At 38.3% G+C, this 22535-nt stretch overlaps 1 protein-coding gene across 20 annotated transcripts in view; it reads right to left on the bottom strand.

The window, feature by feature from the left end:
* PDE4D (phosphodiesterase 4D) overlaps positions 1-22535 on the bottom strand; it is a 739244-nt gene that overhangs the window by 230187 nt on the left and 486522 nt on the right. For 19 of the 20 annotated variants that reach the window (XR_008618059.1, XM_055086564.1, XM_055086565.1 and 16 more), the window contains one exon: positions 8205-8396. Coding sequence is in view for 19 of the 20 variants with exons in the window: in XM_055086564.1 (XP_054942539.1) it covers positions 8205-8396 (192 nt within the window). In the remaining variant the exon portion in view is untranslated. Of the gene's footprint in view, positions 1-8204; positions 8397-9375; positions 9677-22535 lie in introns of those variants that run through there. The other variant, XM_028492917.2, reaches the window with a different exon arrangement.

A 22535-nucleotide genomic window follows, 5' to 3' on the forward strand; every position in this document is an offset into this window, starting at 1 on the left:
ATAAGCCAGCTCTTCCTTGACCAAGGTTGATGTGAGTTTGCTCCCTAGCAGGGATTTGATCTCATAAAATTATGGAGTAATCACTTTTATTATTAAGCTACCATTCTCCCACATTTTTAAAAAAAGTAGGTGTTACCCTGTGTAAAGTATTAAGTCTGAGGTAAAAGCATAACTGCATAGTCAATCATTTACAAGTTTAAACAGTTTATCTTCAGAGCGCCTTTTTTTCTAAAGTTATGGGAGTTGAGGAACACTCAGGCGACTATTTTTCTTGTTTTTTTTTCTTTTTTCACAATTAAAACTAGAGTCCAAACACTGAGGAGCATACTGGGTATGAAGGAAATTCAGAAAAGAAAATTGGATGCTAAATATTAGGGCAAACTCTCCTAAAGACATAATAGCATTTTAGTAAACTTAGCATGAAAATAATGAATTACTGGTAAGTTTTGTCAATCTCAATTTCTTTTTCCCTCTGCCTTAAGAACTTTTCATAACTAATATTTATCTCTTCATGTCCCCTAAGACCTCAGGATATATCACTTTGGCAGTGATAAGCAAGGGATATTAAACACGTAATTAATTTGTTGTTTTAAAAGACTGGAGCATAGCACAATGGTACTAAACAAATGCTGTGGTAATGCATTAAAATCGACTATTTTTACCTTGTGTCATTAACAAACATGGTCATTCAAAATGTCAGAATATTAGAGCTTCCTTTTTGATTTTTTAAGTGTGATATTAGAAATATAAAATGTGTACTCAGCTGCTATTTTTAATTCCTTAATTCAAAAATTGAATAAGCATGTTTACCTAATTTATAAGTATTATTTTACCATTTATGGACCTCCTGTTTTTTGAGCTAGAAATAAAACGACCCCAGGGACTGAACAGAGAAGTGGAATTTTTAAAACAACAGAAAGATGAAAAAAGGTAGCACAACTAGTAGTAGTATTCTAGTAGCCAATGACCTTAGAATATTCTGTCAATAGACTTCTTGGGATTTAATGGCTAGTGTAAGTTTAGTGTCTGTATCAATACTTAATAATAATAATAATAATAATAATAATAATAGTAGTAGTAACTTGCCAACCCTCAAGGAGTGGAAGAAAAATCCTAGTTTATCTGGCTCACTGCCAAAATGATATCACTCTTGATAATAATGAATTATTTGTCTACCTGGGGTCCTAACAGAATTAAGGATAGGATAAATTCTCAATTCTAGAGCTCATCCAGAAGTTCATGGCTTTGAAAATCTGCTGAATTTTTTCTTTCTCTTAACAAAATTTCTCTTCACACAAAGATTTGATTTAGCTCCAATCCTAAGGAAACAAATAAACACCCTAATCCAGAGGTTCTCAAACTTCTTCAATTCATGATACTCTTAGCACCTCAGTAGTTTTTTACAGCACCCCACTGGCCAAAAGAAATAACTACCAGCGGCAATTCTTAAGAATTTAGTTCAAATGATTTAATAAGGTTTTGTCTCCATAATTGAGGGCTCGTTGAGTCCTACACAACTTCTCACTCTGGAATGAGCTTGGATGTTCTGCCTCCCTCACTTCCTGGTCCACGCTGATTTTTGTGCATTGCTTGCTTCTTATCACAGCAATTGTCAATAACCCAGTTTTGCAAAGATATGATGTCATGGAAAGAAAAGGAATTATCTAAAGTTGAAACTGGGAACTATTTCAAGCTGTTAGTTCTCCAGGTGACTGACAGATGTTTCTGTGTTTCCCTTGAAAATTTAAAATACCTCTGGCACCCACGTGAGTTCCCTGTGGTGGTCCAGGGTACCTCAGCACATGTCCTGGCCCTAGTTTCATTACTCTTAAACCATTGAGTGAGGGGTGAGGACACTCCCTCAGTTGGGAAAACTCGGGAATTGAGGAAGGAATTATTTGACCACAGCACCTTTCTGTGTTTACATGATGGTAGAGGACTTTCAAATGGCAGATCAAGGTTAGAAAAGAGACAGATGCTCATCAGTGCTAATAAGATCTAAAAATATAGTAGGTGGGGTTACAGACTTTTCATGTAGATCCAGTGAGGACTAGAACCTTTGTAGTGCAACATTTCTTTTTATTTTTATTTTCAGAGATACCTTAGTAAGACTAATGAAGAAGAATGTAACCTGTAATAGAACTGATGAATAGGTACATAAGCAATCATTCTTCCTTTTTCAAACTCAGGACTAGAGGCAATACCACCTTCTACCCCATAGTCATAGGAAGAGGCCAGGAACAGCTACAACTGAAAACTCACAAAGGCTCAAGAGGTGGTGAGGGACTTCCTAACTGCTAAAGAAAGGGTAGAAATTTGAGTTGGGGATGGGGGATAGTGTTTCCTAGCTGAAAGAATGCCCACATGGGGCACCCCAAAGCCTTGATAAATGAGGTCCTATACTTCTGTATGGTGACGGGGACTAATTAGCTAGACTGCCAAATGTGCCCCAGCTTTTTATGGTACATTGGGTCCGCTCACTTCCCCTTCATTGCTCCTTCCACGCCCTCCCCCGTATGTATCAGTAAGTAGATATGAGTAAAGAGCAACTTGGATCATCTTTGGATTCTCTGTGTTAGTGTTTATTCAGCAGAAGATGGGGACTAGAGGTCCATTATCCAGATGAATTGAAACGTGTTTTTAACTGATGTGGTTTGACAGGCAGTTTGTATTCAATAAACTCATAGTTTTATGATTAAATTCTATTTGTTTTGTTACTGATAATTCTCCTGTTAATTTTTCCAGGGACTCGTATCTATGTATTTGTAAATACAAATAACCTATTATTGAATGAAGTGCAGCAACAGAAGTAACTGTTATCCAGAAGTTAAAATAGTTTTTTCTGTTGTTTTTTTTTGCGGTACGCGGAAAAAAAACCCTGCACATATTTAATGTAATTATCCATCTATTCTGTAATTTTCTTCATGTTTCTTCATCACAGCACTTGGGCAACCTTCTGTTATCTAGTTGTTTCTACTCTTATAAAATACTTTTTTAATCTTCATGATAGTTTAAGTTTACTTCTCATGTATTTATTTCTTTACTGTACTCACGCTAATCATTAAAAGTTTTTCTATTTCTTATTATTCTTAAGAATTAAGTTGCTGCTCGGGATTACATTTAACACACTATGTGACAGCCTTCTGAGCAGAGGCTGCCAGGAACTTCTCTTCTGCCTTGTATAAGCTAATTTTTTTAGATGCTGAGTTTAGCCTAGTTCTATAGACTTGGGTCAGTTGCATATTTTCTTTATTACTTCTCTGACCAGTTTGAGCTTGTATCTTCTTTTATTCTTAAACTATAAATGGAAACTAAATTTTCATAGCGCCAAGTCATTCATTCGGTCAATTGGATTTGGTGAACAGGTACTTCTGTTTCTCAGCAGTTTTGCCACAATAGTTCACAGCACTTTATGGCATTTGCAAATAATGTTCTCATAGAAATGATCGAAATGTGTGTTGTGTTTTTCAAGAAGTTTAAGCTCTCAGGACCTTGGGTCTCTCATCTGTAAAACAGATCTGTAAAACAGCATAATAATGTCCCTCTGCATAGGACTGTGGAAAGTATCAAATGAGATTACAGATGTGAAATACTTAGAAGAATGAAGAGTGATGTAGACATGCAACGTATGCTGTGATTATTATTACTGCCGTTATTAGTCTTATTTTCTTCTTGTGCCTCAGCTATTTAATCAGTATCTATTTATAGAAGAGAAGATAATGCCATCCTGTCTTATAGGAGGTTATTATCTTCCTTCTCTCTTTACCAACAAATTAAACAATTATATTTCACCTTAAAGAGCATTTAATGGTTTTCCAAAACACTTCATTCAAATAGATAATCACAAACCTTCATTGCTACTGTTTGTATTTGAAATTTCTAAGGGATTTTCTCAATAGGAAAGCTTAACTAGAACAGTTAAGTATACAATCATCCAAAGTGATTAAAATATATAATAATGTCATTCTCTATACCGTGCAGTTGAATTATAGAAACCGAACAATCCTCCCAGCATTATCATGAACTAGGTAAGAAAATGGAGGTTTACATATGGCCACATGTGAAGTCAAATGAAGAGGAAGGATAACACTTTATCTGTAGATGGAACGTGTAGTATCAGATTGAAGACTGAAAGGGTAGTTATTTATTCTATTCACCTTGCTTCTCATAGAAACATCTCCCTAGTAGAAAGAATGCTTTTCGGGAGTCAGTTAGTGTCAAAGGAAAACCTTACAGCTGCAATATAAATACCCAGGGGGAATGAGAAAGCTGAACATGTCAAGACATTATTTTTCAACAAAATATAGAGTTGCATCACGGTCTAATTAGATTTGTCACTCTTACGTGAGTCCAATCAGATAAAGGAACTCTTGAATAGGCACAGGGAAAAATGAGGTCATCCTCGTAAGTTTACTTTGGAAAGAAAAGCACTATTTAGCTGTTAAATATTGTAGCCTTTTCATAAAATGCACAGATACACACTGGTATCCAAAAATCAATTTGCTATAATTTTAGAAAATATCAGTAGAATACATAACTATGTAAAACAGAGTCTACTAAGTCACTGTGAGTTTGTCCCTGGCCTCTATCAAAAGCCCAGTTATTTCACCTTTGATGAAGTTGGAGGAGATGACTTTCAACCTGGTCATTCATCCATTCAACATTACATATAATTATCTATAGGGCTTTTCAGCATTTTTCTTTTCTACTCACCCCTATTCTGTTCCCCTTTTATAATTGCAGTGTGGCTCTTTTAAGCTTTTTCCCCGTTCTCAAGCTGCCCCATCACTCTTTCCTTTAGTCATCGATGGCTATACTTTCTTTTTCATTTTTTTTGTTTTAATTGAAGTGTAGTTGATTAACAATGCTGTGCCAATGTCTTCTGTACAGCAAAGTGACTCAGTTATCCACATATTTACGTTCTTTTTTAATATACTTTCTACTTGCATGAAAAAGTAGAGATCATAAGCCATCAATTCTCTCAACATTTCAGCCATCCGTCTCCAAATTTATATCTCCCCTTCACTTCTTTTTTTCATTGTTCTAAAGAATGCAGTACTTGTCTCTACTCCTTTTTCAAGGTTAGTCCCTTTACTTAGGCTCATGATCGTATTTTCATCAGCAGCTACAACTCCATACTTAACGTCTGCGTCCCTCAGCTTAAGTGTTCTGAATTCAAAAAAATTTCACTTGAACCTAATTCTCCCTCAAGCAGCTTTAGTTTTTCTTTTCCTCTTTGACTTACTAACCTTTTAAAGAGATGCCTGCACTTGCTGATACCTCCACTTTCAATTCACTCCTTCACTAATTCTTCTATTACCCCACTAAGATGCTTCTCCCAGTGGGCATCCCAAACCTAGTCATTACAGAAGGTAATTGGTTCTTCTAATTTCCCCTCACCCTCTGCACTGTTGTTTCTGCTCTCTGTCCTTGTCCTTTAATTGTTGTCTTGTTTCTCCTAGAGTTCTGGCCTCAACGTGTAAAAGCCAAATTCATTATGTCATTATGTTGTCCACTCTATGCTGTGTTCCCATGTCAACATCACCATTCATTTACTTGTTCAGGGTCAAAACGTCAACATTCTCTCTGATCCTCCTTGCCCACTGGCTGTCTCCCAACATGCACACGCGTGTGCAAGCACACACACCCACACCATTCTGTAAGCCTATTGCTTCTTGCATCTGGACTAACCTCATCCTACCCCCACCCTTGACCTGGGCCTCCAACATATTTAGCCTGCTTTGCTTCTATGAATTTCAACATGATCTATTTCCCTGTAATCACTTCATTCTATACAATCATTCAACAATAGAGTAATCAGAAGCAATAAAAACAAGAATGCGATCACGTGATCCCAACTAAAAACCTGTGGCTCTGAGGTCCCATAGACTGTATTCCAACCTTCTTTTTCTCCTGCCACATTTCCCTACTCACACCAACCAGTCATTCCTTAATTGAGCCATGATTTCCCTCGCCCCACATTATCTAAATGTTGCCCCCTTCACCTGACTATCCCTGGCTGGCAAACTCTCCTTCTCTTCTCCTTTTCCCTCATAAATGCCTCAAGGATGGTGCTCACCAGATTTTATTCCAAAGGTCTAAAATGTCAGCCCTTCTGCCCTGCCTCTCCCCCTACCCCCATGCAGACGGGGAGCTTTAAACACACCATAGCTTTTCAGTAAGTATTTTTATTACGTATGAATGAATAAACAAATGTCTTAATTTTCAAACCTAAGAAAATGGGATAAAAATAACATAGAAATAAAGCCAATGGGAAAAGGAAGTTGTTTTGTAGTAAAGGAGAGTGGACGCCATCAATACAATGAATTAATGATGAATATGTACTAATTAGTGAGTGTGAAGGAACAGTTGAACAGGAAAGTCTAAATTTCCAGAAGGCAATTAGGGGCTATAGATCTGGAGCTCACCTGAGGTTGCAGGGCCAGAGATACTGAGCAGTAAGTCATCTGATGAAGGCTGATAGTCGAACATATATACAAAAGTGTTTTCTAAAGCAGAGCCCAGAGGGTCAGGGGCTATACTTTGGGGATATATGTTAAGGGGTGATAAGAGGAGCTGGTGAAGAAGAAGTCTGTGAGCAGTAGGGAAGAGAGCACAAAACAGTGATGGCAGGTAGGAGATGAAATGCACCTTGTATTTCCTTTAATAACTGGCACCATGCCTTCTGCTTTATGGGTGACCAATAAACATTACTTGAATTAATGGATTTTCAGAGGTCAGTATGATTCGAAGATAGATTTCAGAATATTAAGGCAACAACAACATAGCAGGAAATATAGAGAATAGATGTAGATCTTGGGGTGGGGTTGGAAGGATGGGCAGAGATATGATTATGGAGAAGTTTTATTGCCAAAAACAACAGATAAAAAAGGAGAGTAGATTGGATAGTTTTTGAAAGATTGTGGAGACCTGTGCATAGAGGTAGGTGATGAGGTGCTTTTACCTGTAGACCACAAGGACAGAAATTAGTACTTACATACTGTCTTTTTCACTAATTATTTGATCTAAAACCTGTCATTTCATAAGATTATTAGTTATCTGAGACAAGAACTCTGTCTTAGAGTTTTCTTCTATCTCCTGCAGTTCTCAAAGACAGTTACACAATGTGAATTTCATAATTTAGAATTTGAATCAAAGTGATTGTACTTTAGTTACTCATTCCTAGGGAGAAGAGAGTGTAGTCATTTTACAACCATTAATAAATGGCAACCAAGAGCCATAGGTTGGGAAGTGAGAAAAGCATAATTTCATTTCTAGAATCCCATAGAGACCTATTAAGATACCTTGATGATCTGTTAGAATACAAAGAATAACACTAGACCCTCGGGAACCCCATACAGTTCCTCTAAGATGTACTGCAACCTGTGCTGAGTGTTTGAGACGGTGTCATGAGAAGATGGTGATGTTATCAGACAAATGCCTAGATGCAGAGGAGGAAAGTAGACACTAACTCTACACAGAGGCAGAGTGACCAGCAATGACAGTGCAGGTATTGAGTGAGAGTTAGATCCTATTTAGAAGCCTCCAGAAACTAGGAAACTAATGAACACTACAGTAAGCACAAGAAAATGAGCTAATGATGGTATATGATCTGCGAATCTGCTTATCAGTTTTAATTACTTTCCAAGCTGTGGCATGTCTAAAATGATATTCAAGTCTGTCTAATGTTTTCTGTACTTGCCTCCCGTGATTAATATTCCAAAAATGGTTTAATTTAGGCAAACCTTCACAAAGATTTCAAATGAACTGGCAAACCAGGGCTAACATCTGCACAGTACGTCAAGGGAGATATATTCAAAGGGCTATGTGTGCTAATATCACAGGGACTTGCAAACTGAGTTTAAAGCCTGTCAAGATATTTGAAAATATTCACATGGTTGGATAGCTAAACTCAGGTCCTACATGAATATAAGCTAAAGTTTTAAGTGTAAATGTCTCCATTGCAAATTTAATTCTCTCTTTTCCCAGACAATGTATTCTCTGGGAAAATAAATGTTTCTTATCAAGAGTGACAGATTCAATCTACCATTTATCTTCAACTTGTATAATTTTAGCCACCATACTTTTTAAATTAGAGAATGATGCAGTTGACCAAATATCATTGGTTTTATCAACTCTAGAGGGAAATTTACTTGATTTTTCTCTAAGCACGCCCTCTTCTCTTTGCTCCCCCTCACACTTACATGTCACTGGCAATGGAGGAGTTCCGGGACATAGACTTTGGTGAGAGGTCATAATCGCTGTCGGATCGATACAGAAAGGACTCCCGGCGTTGACTGTGGACAAAGTTTGCTTGGAGAATTAGCCCAGATCCCGGGCTGGTCATGGGATCCAAGGGACTCCGTCCAGAAGATGTGCCATTGTCCACATCGAAGCTGTCAATTAAGGAGAAAGAATGACATTGCTGTGAATTGTATGTTAATAGTTTAGTAAAGGGAGACTTCAGTTTAGGAACTGACAATAGGAAAACTTACAGCTGATTCCTGCTGTCAAAAAAAAATGGTAATACCAAAATACACAAAAGAAAAAAACCACACTGACTTCATATACTTGTCTTCCTACACCTTTGAGTACCTCTGTTAACTGACCAAATACAAAATATATAGGTCTCTCTGAACTCAATTTCAGTTTAAAAGGAACCATTCTGCAAAGACTAGCTCTCCTAAGTACAGAATTCCTTTTACATAGTAATTCACTAAATATTTGGGTTGAGTTCAACAAGTGCCCATTACATGCCTAATATCCTTGATTCCCCAAACCTGGGCTTCTCCACTCCCACCTACACCTACCCAATCACTAATTTCTACTGTGGCCACTTCCTTCCATCCCCACTGCCAGTATATTAAGTTCAGGATTCCGTCAACTGTCACCTACATTATTATAAGAGCCTTTAAATTAGTCTCTTGAACCCATTTTCCACCTTGTATGATTCTTCCTAAAATGTAAACCTGACTGTGTAATTCATCAGTTCAAAACCTTACAGTGGCTCACTGTTGTCCTCAAGATAAAGTTCACATTTCTTGGCTGAAATGACAGAGTCTTAAGCATCTGTTCTCAATGACAACGAACTCTTTTCCCAACCTCGATAGGCACACTCTTCCATCGGGAACTTCATGCTCCCCTCATATTGAACCACCACCTACTTGTATCAGGCTCTCACTACCTAACCTTCTGCCCCCCAATTTCTCAACCCTCCAATCTCCTGCCTAATTGTTTTTTATCCTTGAGGACTTAGCCTTCATCTGAAATGCTGCCCTGATACCCCAGAGCTTCATGAGATGCCCTTTCTCTGTGTTCCCAAGACTCTTTCCCACTCCCCACTGATGGCGTTTACAATGAGCTGGAAATAATTACCACTTGATCTCCATTCCGACTGTGAGCTCTCTGAGAATGGAGATTCTGGGTGTTCTAAGCACTTCATGGTGGCACTTCAGAAAATTTTTACTAAGTGGTTTGAATTAATGATCGAATGAATGAAAGGCATGATGCTTGGCAATACAGATTTTAGAGTTCTGGGGAAGAAAAGAACCATACATGCCATTCTTAACATCACAGTCTTTAAAATCTAGATAAGCTTTCTACAAAGAGCTTTTCTAGTCTAGCATCAACCAGTAGTAAAATAAAGTCAACTCTCATGTGTTCTTATAAGAGGAAGGTGATAGCTCAGGATAGCTCAGCAAGTATGTGGTTTAAAAAATTGTTGAATGAATAAGTTAATAAATGAATGCAAGTCCAGTTGTTAACAACGTTTTTCCCATTAGAACCTTTATCCAAACTATTAACTGGCTAATTTTAAAATATTCTTTTACTTTTTCTACTGGAGTTATTAATAAATAGTGTTATGACCCAAAGATTGGAGGCCAAACTGGAAGAATTATCCAGGGGCTTGATGTTCATGAATCACCTATGAATCTGTGACCAAAGTAGAACACTGACTCCAAATCAATCTGTCTAGTAGAAAAAAAAGAAAAAGTCATAATCTAGCTTAGCCAGTCGTAAACATGTTTTTCAATTGAAAATTTTCTTAGAATTTTGTCACTTTACAGATATATTCATTTGGTCCTTAAAGGACATTGAGAGATTATCTACTTGAACAGATTCATTTTACAGACAAGGATACCGGCTCCTAGAAAGGTTAATTGACCAAAGTTACTGAGCTAACTGGATTTAATGATCTACTATTCCTCAAGTTCTCCCAGCTGTAACGCATAATCCTGTAAACCACAAAAGTGTGCTAGCTACTGTGACACCCAAACAGGGTCTGTTTCTTGCGGACAGACACTTCATGCATCTGGGACTTTAACAATCCTGAGAAAGGCCAAAGGGAAGGGACCTCTAATCATTAAAGAGACTTATTCAGGATCTCTGGCAGGCTCTTCTTGGTATCCTTTTCATGCTGCAGAAACAGAAATATAGGAGATATAGGAGTACGATTTTTGGCTTAGTTTTTCTCAGTTCAATTGAGGAAATACCAATATTACCCCCAAATCAGAAATTTGCATTTTTAAAATTATAATCTTTCCAATTAAATTAAGCAAGTCTTGACTTAACAAAAAAAATTCTCCACTATCAGTTTTGGAACAAATACTGATAAGTATCTTAAAATATTTAACATTTTTTGCGGTAGTATTACCTATTAAAACCAAACATTTATTAGTAGGTCATAAAATGCTTGATATGGGAGTATATGGGCTTTGATACTTTTCTTTGCAGGTTGTAATACAACAATTTGGCCACTTGATGGAGATCATTTTCTTGAGGAAAATCTATTGTAGATAAAGGCCAAAACTATCTATTTCTTAAAGACTCATGAAAACAACCTCTTAAATATTATCCAAAAAATAAAACCTCAAAATTTACAGGAAGTGATTACCAAATATTGATGAAAATATATTAGCCTAAGAAATATTAGTATTAGCTTTACAAAACAGATTGAGAATGATCTAAAAAATGGTCACTGATTTGTTATTAGACATTTACACTTACTTTAAAAAATGAGCTCTTTTGTTCAAATATTAGAACGAAGGATCTTTTCTTGGGAGAGATTAGGTTGGGAACACATCAAGACAGTACTTCATTCAGTGGATAGTATATTAACTGAGACTTTATTTAGCCTGAAAATATGGATGGCTTCAAATAAGCTGTTCATTTTTGAAACGTAACTTTATAAACAGTCAATGTCATGGTATTATTAACAAAACAAGAAGGTGATGAGGGGTAACCCTAACCTTAGATGTTGGTACCAAAGAGATCAGTTGTGAATTTACCAAAAACATTCTTTGGCAAACACTTTGATATAATGAATCCTCTTTTGACTCACTGCCAATTAGATGAAGCCCAAGTATAAGATTAGCAGAAGTTTGGGAAAGAAAGTATACATTTGGGGAGAGTAAGAATGTCTGAGTCTAATGATGATGGTGAGAATAATAATCATAATGATGATAATAATGATAATAAAGTATTTGGAACACTCTCCAAGCGCTAGGAATTGTGCTGTGTGCTTTATGTACTTTATCTCATTGAATCCCCAAAATAACCCTTTGAAGTAGCCACTATATGTTCCATTTGACCAATGAGGAATCTGAGTCATAAAGAAGTGGCTCTATGTTAAGTCACATGTTCAAGGCCATACAGTTTGTCAGTGGGTTTTAAACTCAAACTGTCTGATTCCAGAGCCTGGGGGAATGGCCCCTATGTTTCTGTCTCTATTGCAAAGCCTCCTCTTATTCATTAGAAAAATAGAGAAACATCTCTCAGCTTCCTCACCAGGATAGAACTTCAAATGTTAACATTCTGGACAATTTATGGATCGGGTTTGCCAAGGCTAATTCTGGGCCTTGGTCTTTATATGACCCCAAATTTTGGAATTTTCCAAATCCTCTGTTTTTCCAGTTTTGAATACAACAGTAAGGTGCAAAAGAGTCTCTGCTGAAACCCTTTTGGTGGGCTTTGTTACAGAGTTTTAGAGTTCATTTGGAATAAGGAGGGATGGTGAGTCTGCAGAAGGTCTTAGCAAATGAAACTAAGCGAGATGCTCCATTGTCCCACGTTTGCTGTCCTTAATGCAGTTCAATGATGTATATGTTCCCTGACAGAGTTGGCTTTTAACAAGAAGGCATTAGTGGAAAAGCAGCAATGCAGCTGTGCATGGTCCCCAGTGCGGGGCGGTAAAGAGTAATGGCCCCGCCAGCCTGTTGCAATTAGAACTACTGAAGGCTGTGTGCATCTAGCACTACTCAGGACCATTCACTCCACTCAGGACCCTTTAAAAACCAAAGAGAAAACAAGCAAACTGACCAACCAACCAAACTGCTCCCCAGCTCTCTACACTGTTCCAAATCAGTAGAATTACTGGACTACCTGTCGTGATCCACCTTCCATTCAGCCTCCTCCACTGCTCCCACACTTTGTGTCTACTGACCTTGGAATCCTCTGTCCGCTTAGGATCATTTCTCAGTTTCTTGGCCTGATGCTAGACCCTGCTTCTCTGGTTTACACATTTTGCAACCCTTCTTGCCCACGATGTGGACCCTCTCCTGAGACGTGGTCCTGCTATTTTCCTGGGTGAACAGCTCATCTCATGTCACCTGGCCATCAGGACCTTACACTCAACATTGACCCCCAGTGTGGAGTTTGATGAAGGTGAGACACATGAGGACTCCAGTGGAGCAGCTGTGGGAAGCCTCGATCAACAGAGGTCCCATTATCAAAGCATCTGTGAAGAGCTCCCACGGGGAAGACGCTGGAGAGAACAAGCAGCTGCTGAACGCTGGAGGGGATCCTGGAAGGCTCTATTCACGTCAGGAGCATCTGAGAGCTGCTTCTGTTGCTGTGTATTAACAATGGTTCACTGACTACAGAGATCTTCCCGTTGGGAGATGGGGAGATACCAAAAATATTCCAAAGACATTCACTTGGGAATTAGAAAACGTGGTCTAAATTTCATATCTTGGTTCTGCCACCTTCTAGTTGCATGCTCTTGGGCAGTTACGGTACCGTTCTAAGCCCCCATTCCTTGATAAGGACAATTACAGTATCTAGCTCTAGGGCAATTATAAGGCCCTATATAATATTTGGAAAGCATTTAGCACACTGCCTGGCAGCTAGCACATTCCATATACTTAGCAGCTATTGTTGTTTTTACTATTATTACCCTTTTTCTTTGAGGGGGAATTTCCATCCAGATTGCTCCTGAGCACACTGCCTTGGGAAGAACCTACAGGGAGAGATGGGAGAGCCAGGGAACTGAGGGCTGGTCAGCCAAACCACCAGAATCAACCTTGGCAATCAATGAGGTGACAGGTGCTGGAGCCAGATTGCTCTTACGGCTTGAGCTGCTTTTACAACTTAGTTGCTGTCTCCACTCCACTCCATCATTCCAGTGTGATAACATCCAGGGAGAGAGTAGAGACTGCTGATTTTTCTCTAGATATTCCTCACCGGGGAGAAAGAACCATTTCCTGCTAGGAACATGGAAGGCATGGAGATCCCAACAACCTGGGTGGGGCTCCGGCGGACTAGAATGAACAGAAACAGTCCTTCCGACCTCAGGCCTCCAGACACTGGGTCTAGCTTGGTACCTGTACTTGAGACACAATTACAGTGCTGTTTATTCTCCTGTACCTGACTCTTCTGTGTATATGGTAGCCCATGCTGTTGGCTGTATGATGGAATCCATTTTGGTGCTTTACCACTCAGAACGAGGGGGATGGTTCGCCCTCAAGCTTAATGAAGTGTAAGCAAGTTGGAAAATTATTTCAAAAATATTTTTTCTCTCTATAATAAGTATTTTACCATTGTTATCAATACCATGAGGCTATGAAACCTGTTTCTAATCAATGCCAGTGATATTTAACATTCAAAGTTTTCCTGCAAGATCAAATACCTTCTCTGGAGTAAAGAAAATAAATACTGCTTCTTCCAATCCCCCATTTTAATATTTACTTTGTTCAGATTATCTATAGAGATGAGACTGTAGAAAAATGCATTTTACAGTGATATGCATAAATGACGATTTTTTCCAATCAATCCCCAAACTGCATCTCAAAGGTGAATAGGACACCGTGAGAGGGCATGGTGTTTAGCACATTAGTGGATTATAGAGGTAAGTGACAGTGTGCATTTTATCTTGCATAACACGTATATTTGCACGGAGAATGTAATTTTACCCTTTGTTTTCACAGATGGTTTTTATAAACAAAAACCTGGCACAAAGGGTAAAGGCATATGCTTATTTATGAGTAAAAATATCAGATGATCTCATGTTCATGTTGTGAACACACAACATTTGTTTCTGACATGTCCATGCCACTCTCAAGTCACAGAGGCCAATAAAGAGATTCAAGATAAAAACGATGGTGTGAGTTTGATGTTTGGACTGGAGGCCAGAAGGAATAAGCTGGACTTGATTAGTAGATTTTTGCCAAACGAGAGGGCAAAAGCCTGATTTTTCTAAAAGATTTGATCTAAAATTTAAAAAGCTCAAACTCAGAATTGTTTTACTTAAGGCTTATAGATTATTTCTTTTTAAAACTTATTTTTGTTGAAGTATAGTTGATTTACGATGTGTTAATTTCTGCTGTACAGCAAAGTGATTCAGTTATACATATATACATTCTTTTTAAAAATACTTTTCCAGTATGGTTTATCATAGAATACTGAATATAGTTCCCTGTTCTATACAGTAAGACCTTGTCGTTTATCCAGTCTATACATAAAAGCTTACATCTGCTCACCCCAACTTCCCACTCCATCCCTCTCCCAACCCTCTCCCCCTTGGCAACCACAAGTCTGTTCTCTATGTCCATGGTTCTGTTTCTGTTTCATAGATAGGTTTATTTGTGTCACTTTTTAGATTCCACTTATAAGTGACATCATATGGTATTTGTCTTTCTCTTTGAGACTTACTTCACTTAGTATGATAATCTCTAGTGGCATCCATGTTGCAGCAAATGGCATTATTTCATCCTCTTTTATGGCTGAAAATCTGTTAACAGAGGTTCTCAAACAGGTCTTAACATGGGGCTGCAGTGTTGGGAGTTAGAGGCAAAGCCTGCAGTGGCAAAGTGAGGTCCATACTTGCAGTAAATCTCTAAAAATAATGAACGGTTCAAGTCATATATTTAACCTGTATATATGTTGACAATGAAAGTGTCTATTTTCGTAGTTGTTGGTAGACCTTAATATTTCTGAAAATTTCGTCCAGGCTTCACTGTGATTGAGAGTAAAATAAGTAAGTACGTGTTCCTTTCCTTGACATCCAGTTTTCAGGTGCTGATCTCAAACTAAGAGTATGGAGGGGACAGGAAGAGTAAAGCACAGGTCTCCCGGCTGGGCTGGACATGAGCATCAGATGCAGTCCTGCAAGGTTTCCCCTGGTTTTATTTTCTTTGTGTGCAAGGAAAATACCAACCTTACCACCAGCCTTTTGCTTTCTGAGACCACGTCTGAGCTCTTTTATTTCCAAAATGCAGTTTTCATCAAACCTTGGCTTCATCAAGCTAAAGCCCAAGACAGGAAGAGCGTCTTGTTAACAAGGTGGAGGTGAGGATGTTTCTGTGTATATTTATTTCTTCTGTTGACACAGAGCAACTAAGATTGCTCTGATAAGCCCACCCTGGAACACTGGTAATTAACGGTGTGCCCCCGACTTCTTTATTCTTTATATCGCAGACTGAGTGATCCCACTAAAATGTTAATCAGATCCCTAGGAGTCCCGGCTCAGCATCCTCCAATGCTTTCTACTGCACTCAGAATAAATAGTCTGTCCTCACTGGGGCTTAAGGCCCTCCTCAGTGGATTTGGGCCCCTGAGGCCTCTCTGATCCCACCCTGTACCTCTCTCCCTCTGGCTCACTGTGCCTTGGCCTCTTCGTCACCTGGCTGTTTCTTGAACACATGTGAGTGCTTCCTCCTCAGGGCCTTTGCATTTGTAGTTCCCTCTGCTGGAATATTCTTTACCCAGGTATCAGCTCAATGTCACCTTCACGGTGAGATACTCCCAGGCTACTCTATTTAAAATTGCCATCCTAATCTCCTCGCCTTTCCTAGCTTCCTAGTGAGAGAAACTCTTGTACATTGTTGGTGGGAATGTAAATTGGTACAGCCACTATGGAAAGCAGTGTGGAGGTTCCTCAAGAAATTAAGAATAAAACTACCATATGATCCAGCAATTCCACTTCTGTGTATATAATATCCAAAGGAAATGAAATCACTATCTGAAAGAGGTATCTGTACCCGCATGTTCATTGCAGCATTATTTACAATAGCCAAGACATGGAAACAACCTAAGTGTCCACTGACCAATGAATGGATAAAGAAAATATGGTGTATATATACACACACACACACACACACACACACACACACACACACACATATGGAATGGACATTATTCAGCTATAAAAAAAGAAGGAAATCCTGCTGCTTGTAATAACATGGATGAACCTTGAGGGTAATCACACTAAGTTCAATAAGTCATAAAGAGAAAGACAAATACTGTATGATCTCATTTATATATGTAATCTAAAAAAAAACCACAAAAATACCCTCATAGATACAGAGAATAGATCAGTGGTTGCCAGGGGTTGGGGAGTAGGGGGTGAGAGAAACAGGTAAATGTGGTTACAGGGTAGAAACGTCCAGTTATAAGATGAATAAGTTCAGGGATATAACATACAACATGGTGACTATAGTTAACAATACCGTATATTTGAACGTTGCTAAGAGAGTATATATATATATATATATATATATATATATATATATATATATATATATTTAAGGATATTTATTTATTTATTCATTTAATTATGGCTGTGTTGGGTCTTTGTTGCTGCGCACAGGCTTTCTCAGTTGCATCGAGTGGGGGCTACTCTTCCTTGCGGTGCTCGGGATTCTCATTGCGGTGGCTTCTCTTGTTGCGGAGCATGGGCTTTAGGTGCGCGGGCTTCAGTACTTGTGGCACACGGGCTCAGTAGTTGTGGCTTGTGGGCTGTAGAGGGCAGGCTCAGTAGTTGTGGCGCACGGGCTTAGTTGCTCTGTGGCATGTGGGATCTTCCCAGACCAGGGCTCAAACCCATGTCCCCTGCAATGGCAGGTGGATTCTTAACGACTGCACCACCAGGGAAGCCCCCAAGAGAGTTCATTTTTAAAGTTCTCACCACACACACACAGAAAGCTATCACTATGTGAGGTGATGGATGTGTTAAAACCTTATTGTGGTAATCATTTTGTAATATATACATATATAAAATCATTACACTGTACATCTTAAGCTTATACAATGTTTTATGTCAATGACATCTCAGTAAAGCTGGAAAAAAATAAAGTTTCAATAAAAAAAAAACTAAAATAAAATTTCCGCCCTAGTTTCCTAGCCTTTTCTAGCCTCCTTTTCTTTTTATTTTTCTCCATAGCATTCATTTACTTATTTTGTTTATTGTACTCTGCTCATTAGTATGTATCTCTATAAGTGTAGGGATTTTTATCCACTTTGTTCATTAACATATGCTCAGCACCTAGACTAGTGCCTGGTACATAGTATTCAGTAAATACTTGTATTATGAATACAATAACATCTTTACATGCAGCACTACTTACTATAGCCTGGTTATTATTTACCATGGTTACCTGTGTGGTTCTACTTCAAATGAACTTTATTATTATTATTATTTTATTTCAGCCAGGAATCAGTTACTTTTTTAAAGAAAGAACTAATGAAGTTTGATTAGTTCATTTGAAGAAATCATCTGGAAAGGTGCAGAGAATGCTGGGCTGTTAAAAGACATTTTAATAGAATTTATCTTGAACATCCTCCTGTCTGCCCTCCAGTAAGCCATGGAATCAGGGGTGGGATCCTGGTTTCATGGCACATGAAGGTTATATAATTTTGAGAGTCTGTTTTGAGAAAAATAATACCCCTCAAATTCCTACTTTTGCAAATTTTACAAAACCTATAACAATGTACAGCGGCTAGTAAGCCTCCTTTCTAGAACTTAGAATGGGCCCCAGACAATGGAAGGCTCTAAGCTTGATCATCATTAGTTTCACAATAAATTTGCATTTGAGGCTGTGATAGAACAGGAAAGGACAGAAAAACAATGGAATGGCTGAAAATGGGAATGTGGTACCGTATTTTTTCCTAAAAGGTATCTTATTATTTCAGATTAGTTTTTTCCTCATTCTTTTTTTTTCTTTTTTTTTTTTGATAGCCAAAATTTCCAAAGCATACTTATATTTTTCATAACTTTTCTTGCTATTTGCACATGCTCATTCTTCCAGATGAGTGATTCCACCAGGTAGGATACTAGAATCACTTGAAGGTCTGAGAGGGATATGCTTTAAACCATATGTCTCCACAGAGATTATGATTTTCTGTTTAAGAGGTGGGGTTTTAAAATGTGGTTCTCAATCTCGTTCCTGGCTATTCATGTATTTAGACTTATTAAGAATTAATTTTCAAATGGCTTAATTGGATGAATAAGAATTATCAAATAAATCCTTTGTGAAAATAACATTTAAATATCATATATTAAGTAGATTAAAGTATAGATAAGTTTAAAATAACTGAAAACAAAAACTGTAATAGTTCTACCAAAATTGTCTTTAAAAATATAACCTAGGGTACAGAAATAGAAAGTGACAATGAGAAGATGGCAGAGTAGAAGGACGTGCTCTCACCCCCTCTTGTGAGAACACCAGAATCACAACTAGCTGTTGGACAATCATCAACAGGAAGACACTGGAACTCACCAAAAAAGATACCCCACATCCAAAGACAAAGGAGAAGCCACAATGAAGACAGTAGGAGGGGTACAATCACAGTAATACCAAATCCCATAACTGCTGGGTGGGTGACTCACAGACTGGAGAACACTTATACCACAGAAGTCCACCCCCTGGAGTGAAGGTTCTGAGCCCCATGTCAGGCTTCCCAACCTGGGGGTCTGGCAACGGGAGGAGGAATTCCTAGAGAATCAGACATTGAAGCATAGTGGGATTTGATTGCAGGACTTCAACAGGACTGGGGGGAATAGAGAATCCACTCTTGGAGGGCACACACAAAGTAGTGTGCTCATCGGGACCCAGCGGAAGGAGCAGTGACCCCAGGGGAGACTGAACCAGACATACTTGCTAGTGTTGGAGGGTCTCCTGCAGAGGTGGGGGTTGGCTGTGGCTCACCGTGGGGACAAGGACACTGGCAGCAGAAGTTCTGGGAAGTACTCCTTGGCGTGAGCCCTCCCAAGTCTGTCATTAGCCCCACCAAAGAGCCCAGGTAGGCTGCAGTGTTGGGTTGCCTCAGGCCAAACAACCAACAGGGAGGGAACCCAGCCCCACCCATCAGCAGTCAAGCAGAATAAAGTTTTACTGAGCTCTGCCCATCAGAGCAACAGTCAGTTCTACCCACCACCAGTCCCTCCCATCAGTAAACTTACAAAAGCCTCTTAGATAGCCTCATCCACCAGAGGGCAGACAGCACAACCAAGAAGAACTACAATCCTACAGCCTGTGCAACAAAAACCACATTCACAGAAAGACAGACAAGATGAAAAGGCAGAGGGATATGTACCAGATGAAGGAACAAGATAAAACCATAGAAAAACAACTAAATGAAGTGGAGGTAGGAAACCTTCCAGAAAAAGAATTCATTATAATGATAGTGAAGATGATCCAAGACCTCAGAAAAAGAATGAAGACAAAGATCAAGAAGATGGAAGAAACGTTTAACAAAGACCTAGAAGAACTAAAGCACAAACAAACAGAGATGAACAATAAAATAACTGAAATGAAATCTACACTAGAAGGAATCAATCACAGAATAACTGAGGAAGAAGAACGGATAAGAGACCTGGAAGACAGAATGGTGGAATTCACTGCTGCGTAACAGAATAAAGAAAAAAGAATGAAAAGAAATGAAGACAGCCTAAGAGACCTCTGGGACAAAACTAAATGCAACAACATTCGCATTATAGGCGTCCCAGAAGGAGAAGAGAGAGAGAAAGGTCCAGAGAAAATATTTGAAGAGATTATAGTCAAAAACTTCCCTGACATGGGAAAGGAAATAGCCACCCAAGAAAAGGAAGTGCAGAGAGTCCCATACAGGATAAACCCAAGGAGAAACACACCGAGACACACAATAATCAAATTGGCAAAACTTAAAGACAAAGAAAAATTATTGAAAGCAGCAAGGAAAAACGACAAATAACATACAAGGGAACTCCCATAAGGTTAACAGCTGATTTCCCAGCAGAAATGCTACAAGCCAGAAGGGAGTGGCATGATATACTTAAAGTGATGAAAGCGAAGAACCTACAACCAAGACTACTCTACCCAGCAAGGATTTCATTCAGATTCGATGGAGAAATCAAAGCTTTACAGACAAGCAAAAGTTAAGAGAATTGAACACCACCAAATCAGCTCTACAACAAATGCTAAAGGAACTTCTCTAAGTGGGAAACACAAGAGAAGAAAAGGATGTACAAAAACAATCCAAAACAATTCAGAAAATGGTCATAGGAACATACATATCGATAATTACCTTAAACGTGAATGGATTAAATGCTCCAACCAAAAGACACAGGCTCGCTGAATGGATACAAAAACAAGACCCATATATATGCTGCCTACAAGAGACCCACTTCAGACCTAGGGACACATACAGACTGAAAGTGAGGGGATGGAAAAAGATATTCCATGCAAATGGAAATCAAAAGAAAGCTGGAGTAGCAATACTCATATCAGATAAAATAGACTTTAAAATAAAGAATGTTACAAGAGACAAGGAAGGACACTACATAATGATCAAGGGATCAATCCAAGAAGAAGATATAACAATTATAAATATATATGCACCCAACATAGGAGCACCTCAATACATAAAGCAACTGCTAACAGCTATAAAAGAGGAAATCGACAGCAACAAAATAATAGTGGGGGACTTTAACACCTCACTTACACCAATAGAGAGACAATCCAAAATGAAAATAAATAAGGAAACAGAAGCTTTAAATGACACAATGGACCAGAGAGATTTAATTGATATTTATAGGACATTCCATCCAAAAACAGCAGAGTACACTTTCTTCTCAAGTGTGCATGGAACATTCTCAAGTATAGATCACATCTTGGGTCACAAATCAAGCGTCAGTAAATTTAAGAAAATTGAAATCATATCAAGCATCTTTTCTGACCACAACGCTATGAGATTAGAAATGAATTACAGGGAAAAAAACTGTAAAAAACCCAAACACATGGAGGCTAAACAATGTGTTACTAAATAACCAAGAGAACACTGAAGAAATCAAAGAGGAAATCAAAAAATACCTAGAGAAAAATGATAATGAAAACCCGACGATCCAAAACTTATGGGATGCAGCAAAAGCAGTTCTAAGAGGGAAGTTTATAGCTATACAAGCCTACCTCAAGAAACAAGAAAAATCTCAAATAAACAACTTAACCTTACACATAAAATTAGAAATGAAAAAGGAGAAGTTACAACAGACACCGCAGAAATACAAAGCATCCTAAGAGACTACTACAGGCAACTCTATACCAATAAAATGTACAACCTGGAAGATATGGACAAATTCTTTGAAAGGTATAACCTTCCAAGACTGAACCAGGAAGAAATAGAAAATATGAACAGAACATTCACAAGTAATGAAATTGAAACTGTGATTAAAAATCTTCCAACAAACAAAAGTCCAGGACAAGATGGCTTCACAGGTGAATTATATCAAACATTTAGAGAAGAGCTAACACCCATCCTTCTCAAACTCTTCCAAAAAATTGCAGAGGAAGGAACACTCCCAAACTCATTCTATGAGGCCACCATCACCCTGATACTAAAACCAGACAAAGATACTACAAAAAAAAGAAAATTACAAATCAATATCACTGATGAATAGCAATGCAAAAATCCTCAACAAAATACTAGCAAGCAGAAACCAACAACACATTAAAAGGATCATATACCATGATCAAGTGGGATTTATCCCAGGGATGTAAGGATTCTTCAATATACGCAAATCAATCAATGTGATACACCATATTAACAAACTGAAGGATAAAAACCATATGATCATCTCAATAGATGCAGAAAAACCTTCTGACAAAATTCAACACCCATTTATGATAAAAACTCTCCAGAAAGTGGGCATAGAGGGAAGCTACCTCAACATAATAAAGGCCATATATGACAAAACCCACAGCAAACATCATTCTCAATGGTGAAAAACTGAAAGCATTTCCTCTAAGATCAGGAACAAGACAAGGATGTCCATTCTTGCAACTATTATTCAACATAGTTTTGGAAATCCTAGACACAGCAATCAGAGAAGAAAAAAAGAAATAAAAGATTAAGGAAACAATCCCATTCACTATTGCAACAAAAAGAATAAAATACCAGGATTATACCTACCTAAGGAGGTAAAAGACCTGTGCTCAGAAAACTGTAAGACACTGATGAAAGAAATCAAAGATGACACAGATGGAGAGATATACCATGTTCTTGGA

This window comes from Physeter macrocephalus, chromosome 8 (assembly GCF_002837175.3).
Source record: "Physeter macrocephalus isolate SW-GA chromosome 8, ASM283717v5, whole genome shotgun sequence".
Classification (NCBI taxonomy): domain Eukaryota; kingdom Metazoa; phylum Chordata; class Mammalia; order Artiodactyla; family Physeteridae; genus Physeter; species Physeter macrocephalus.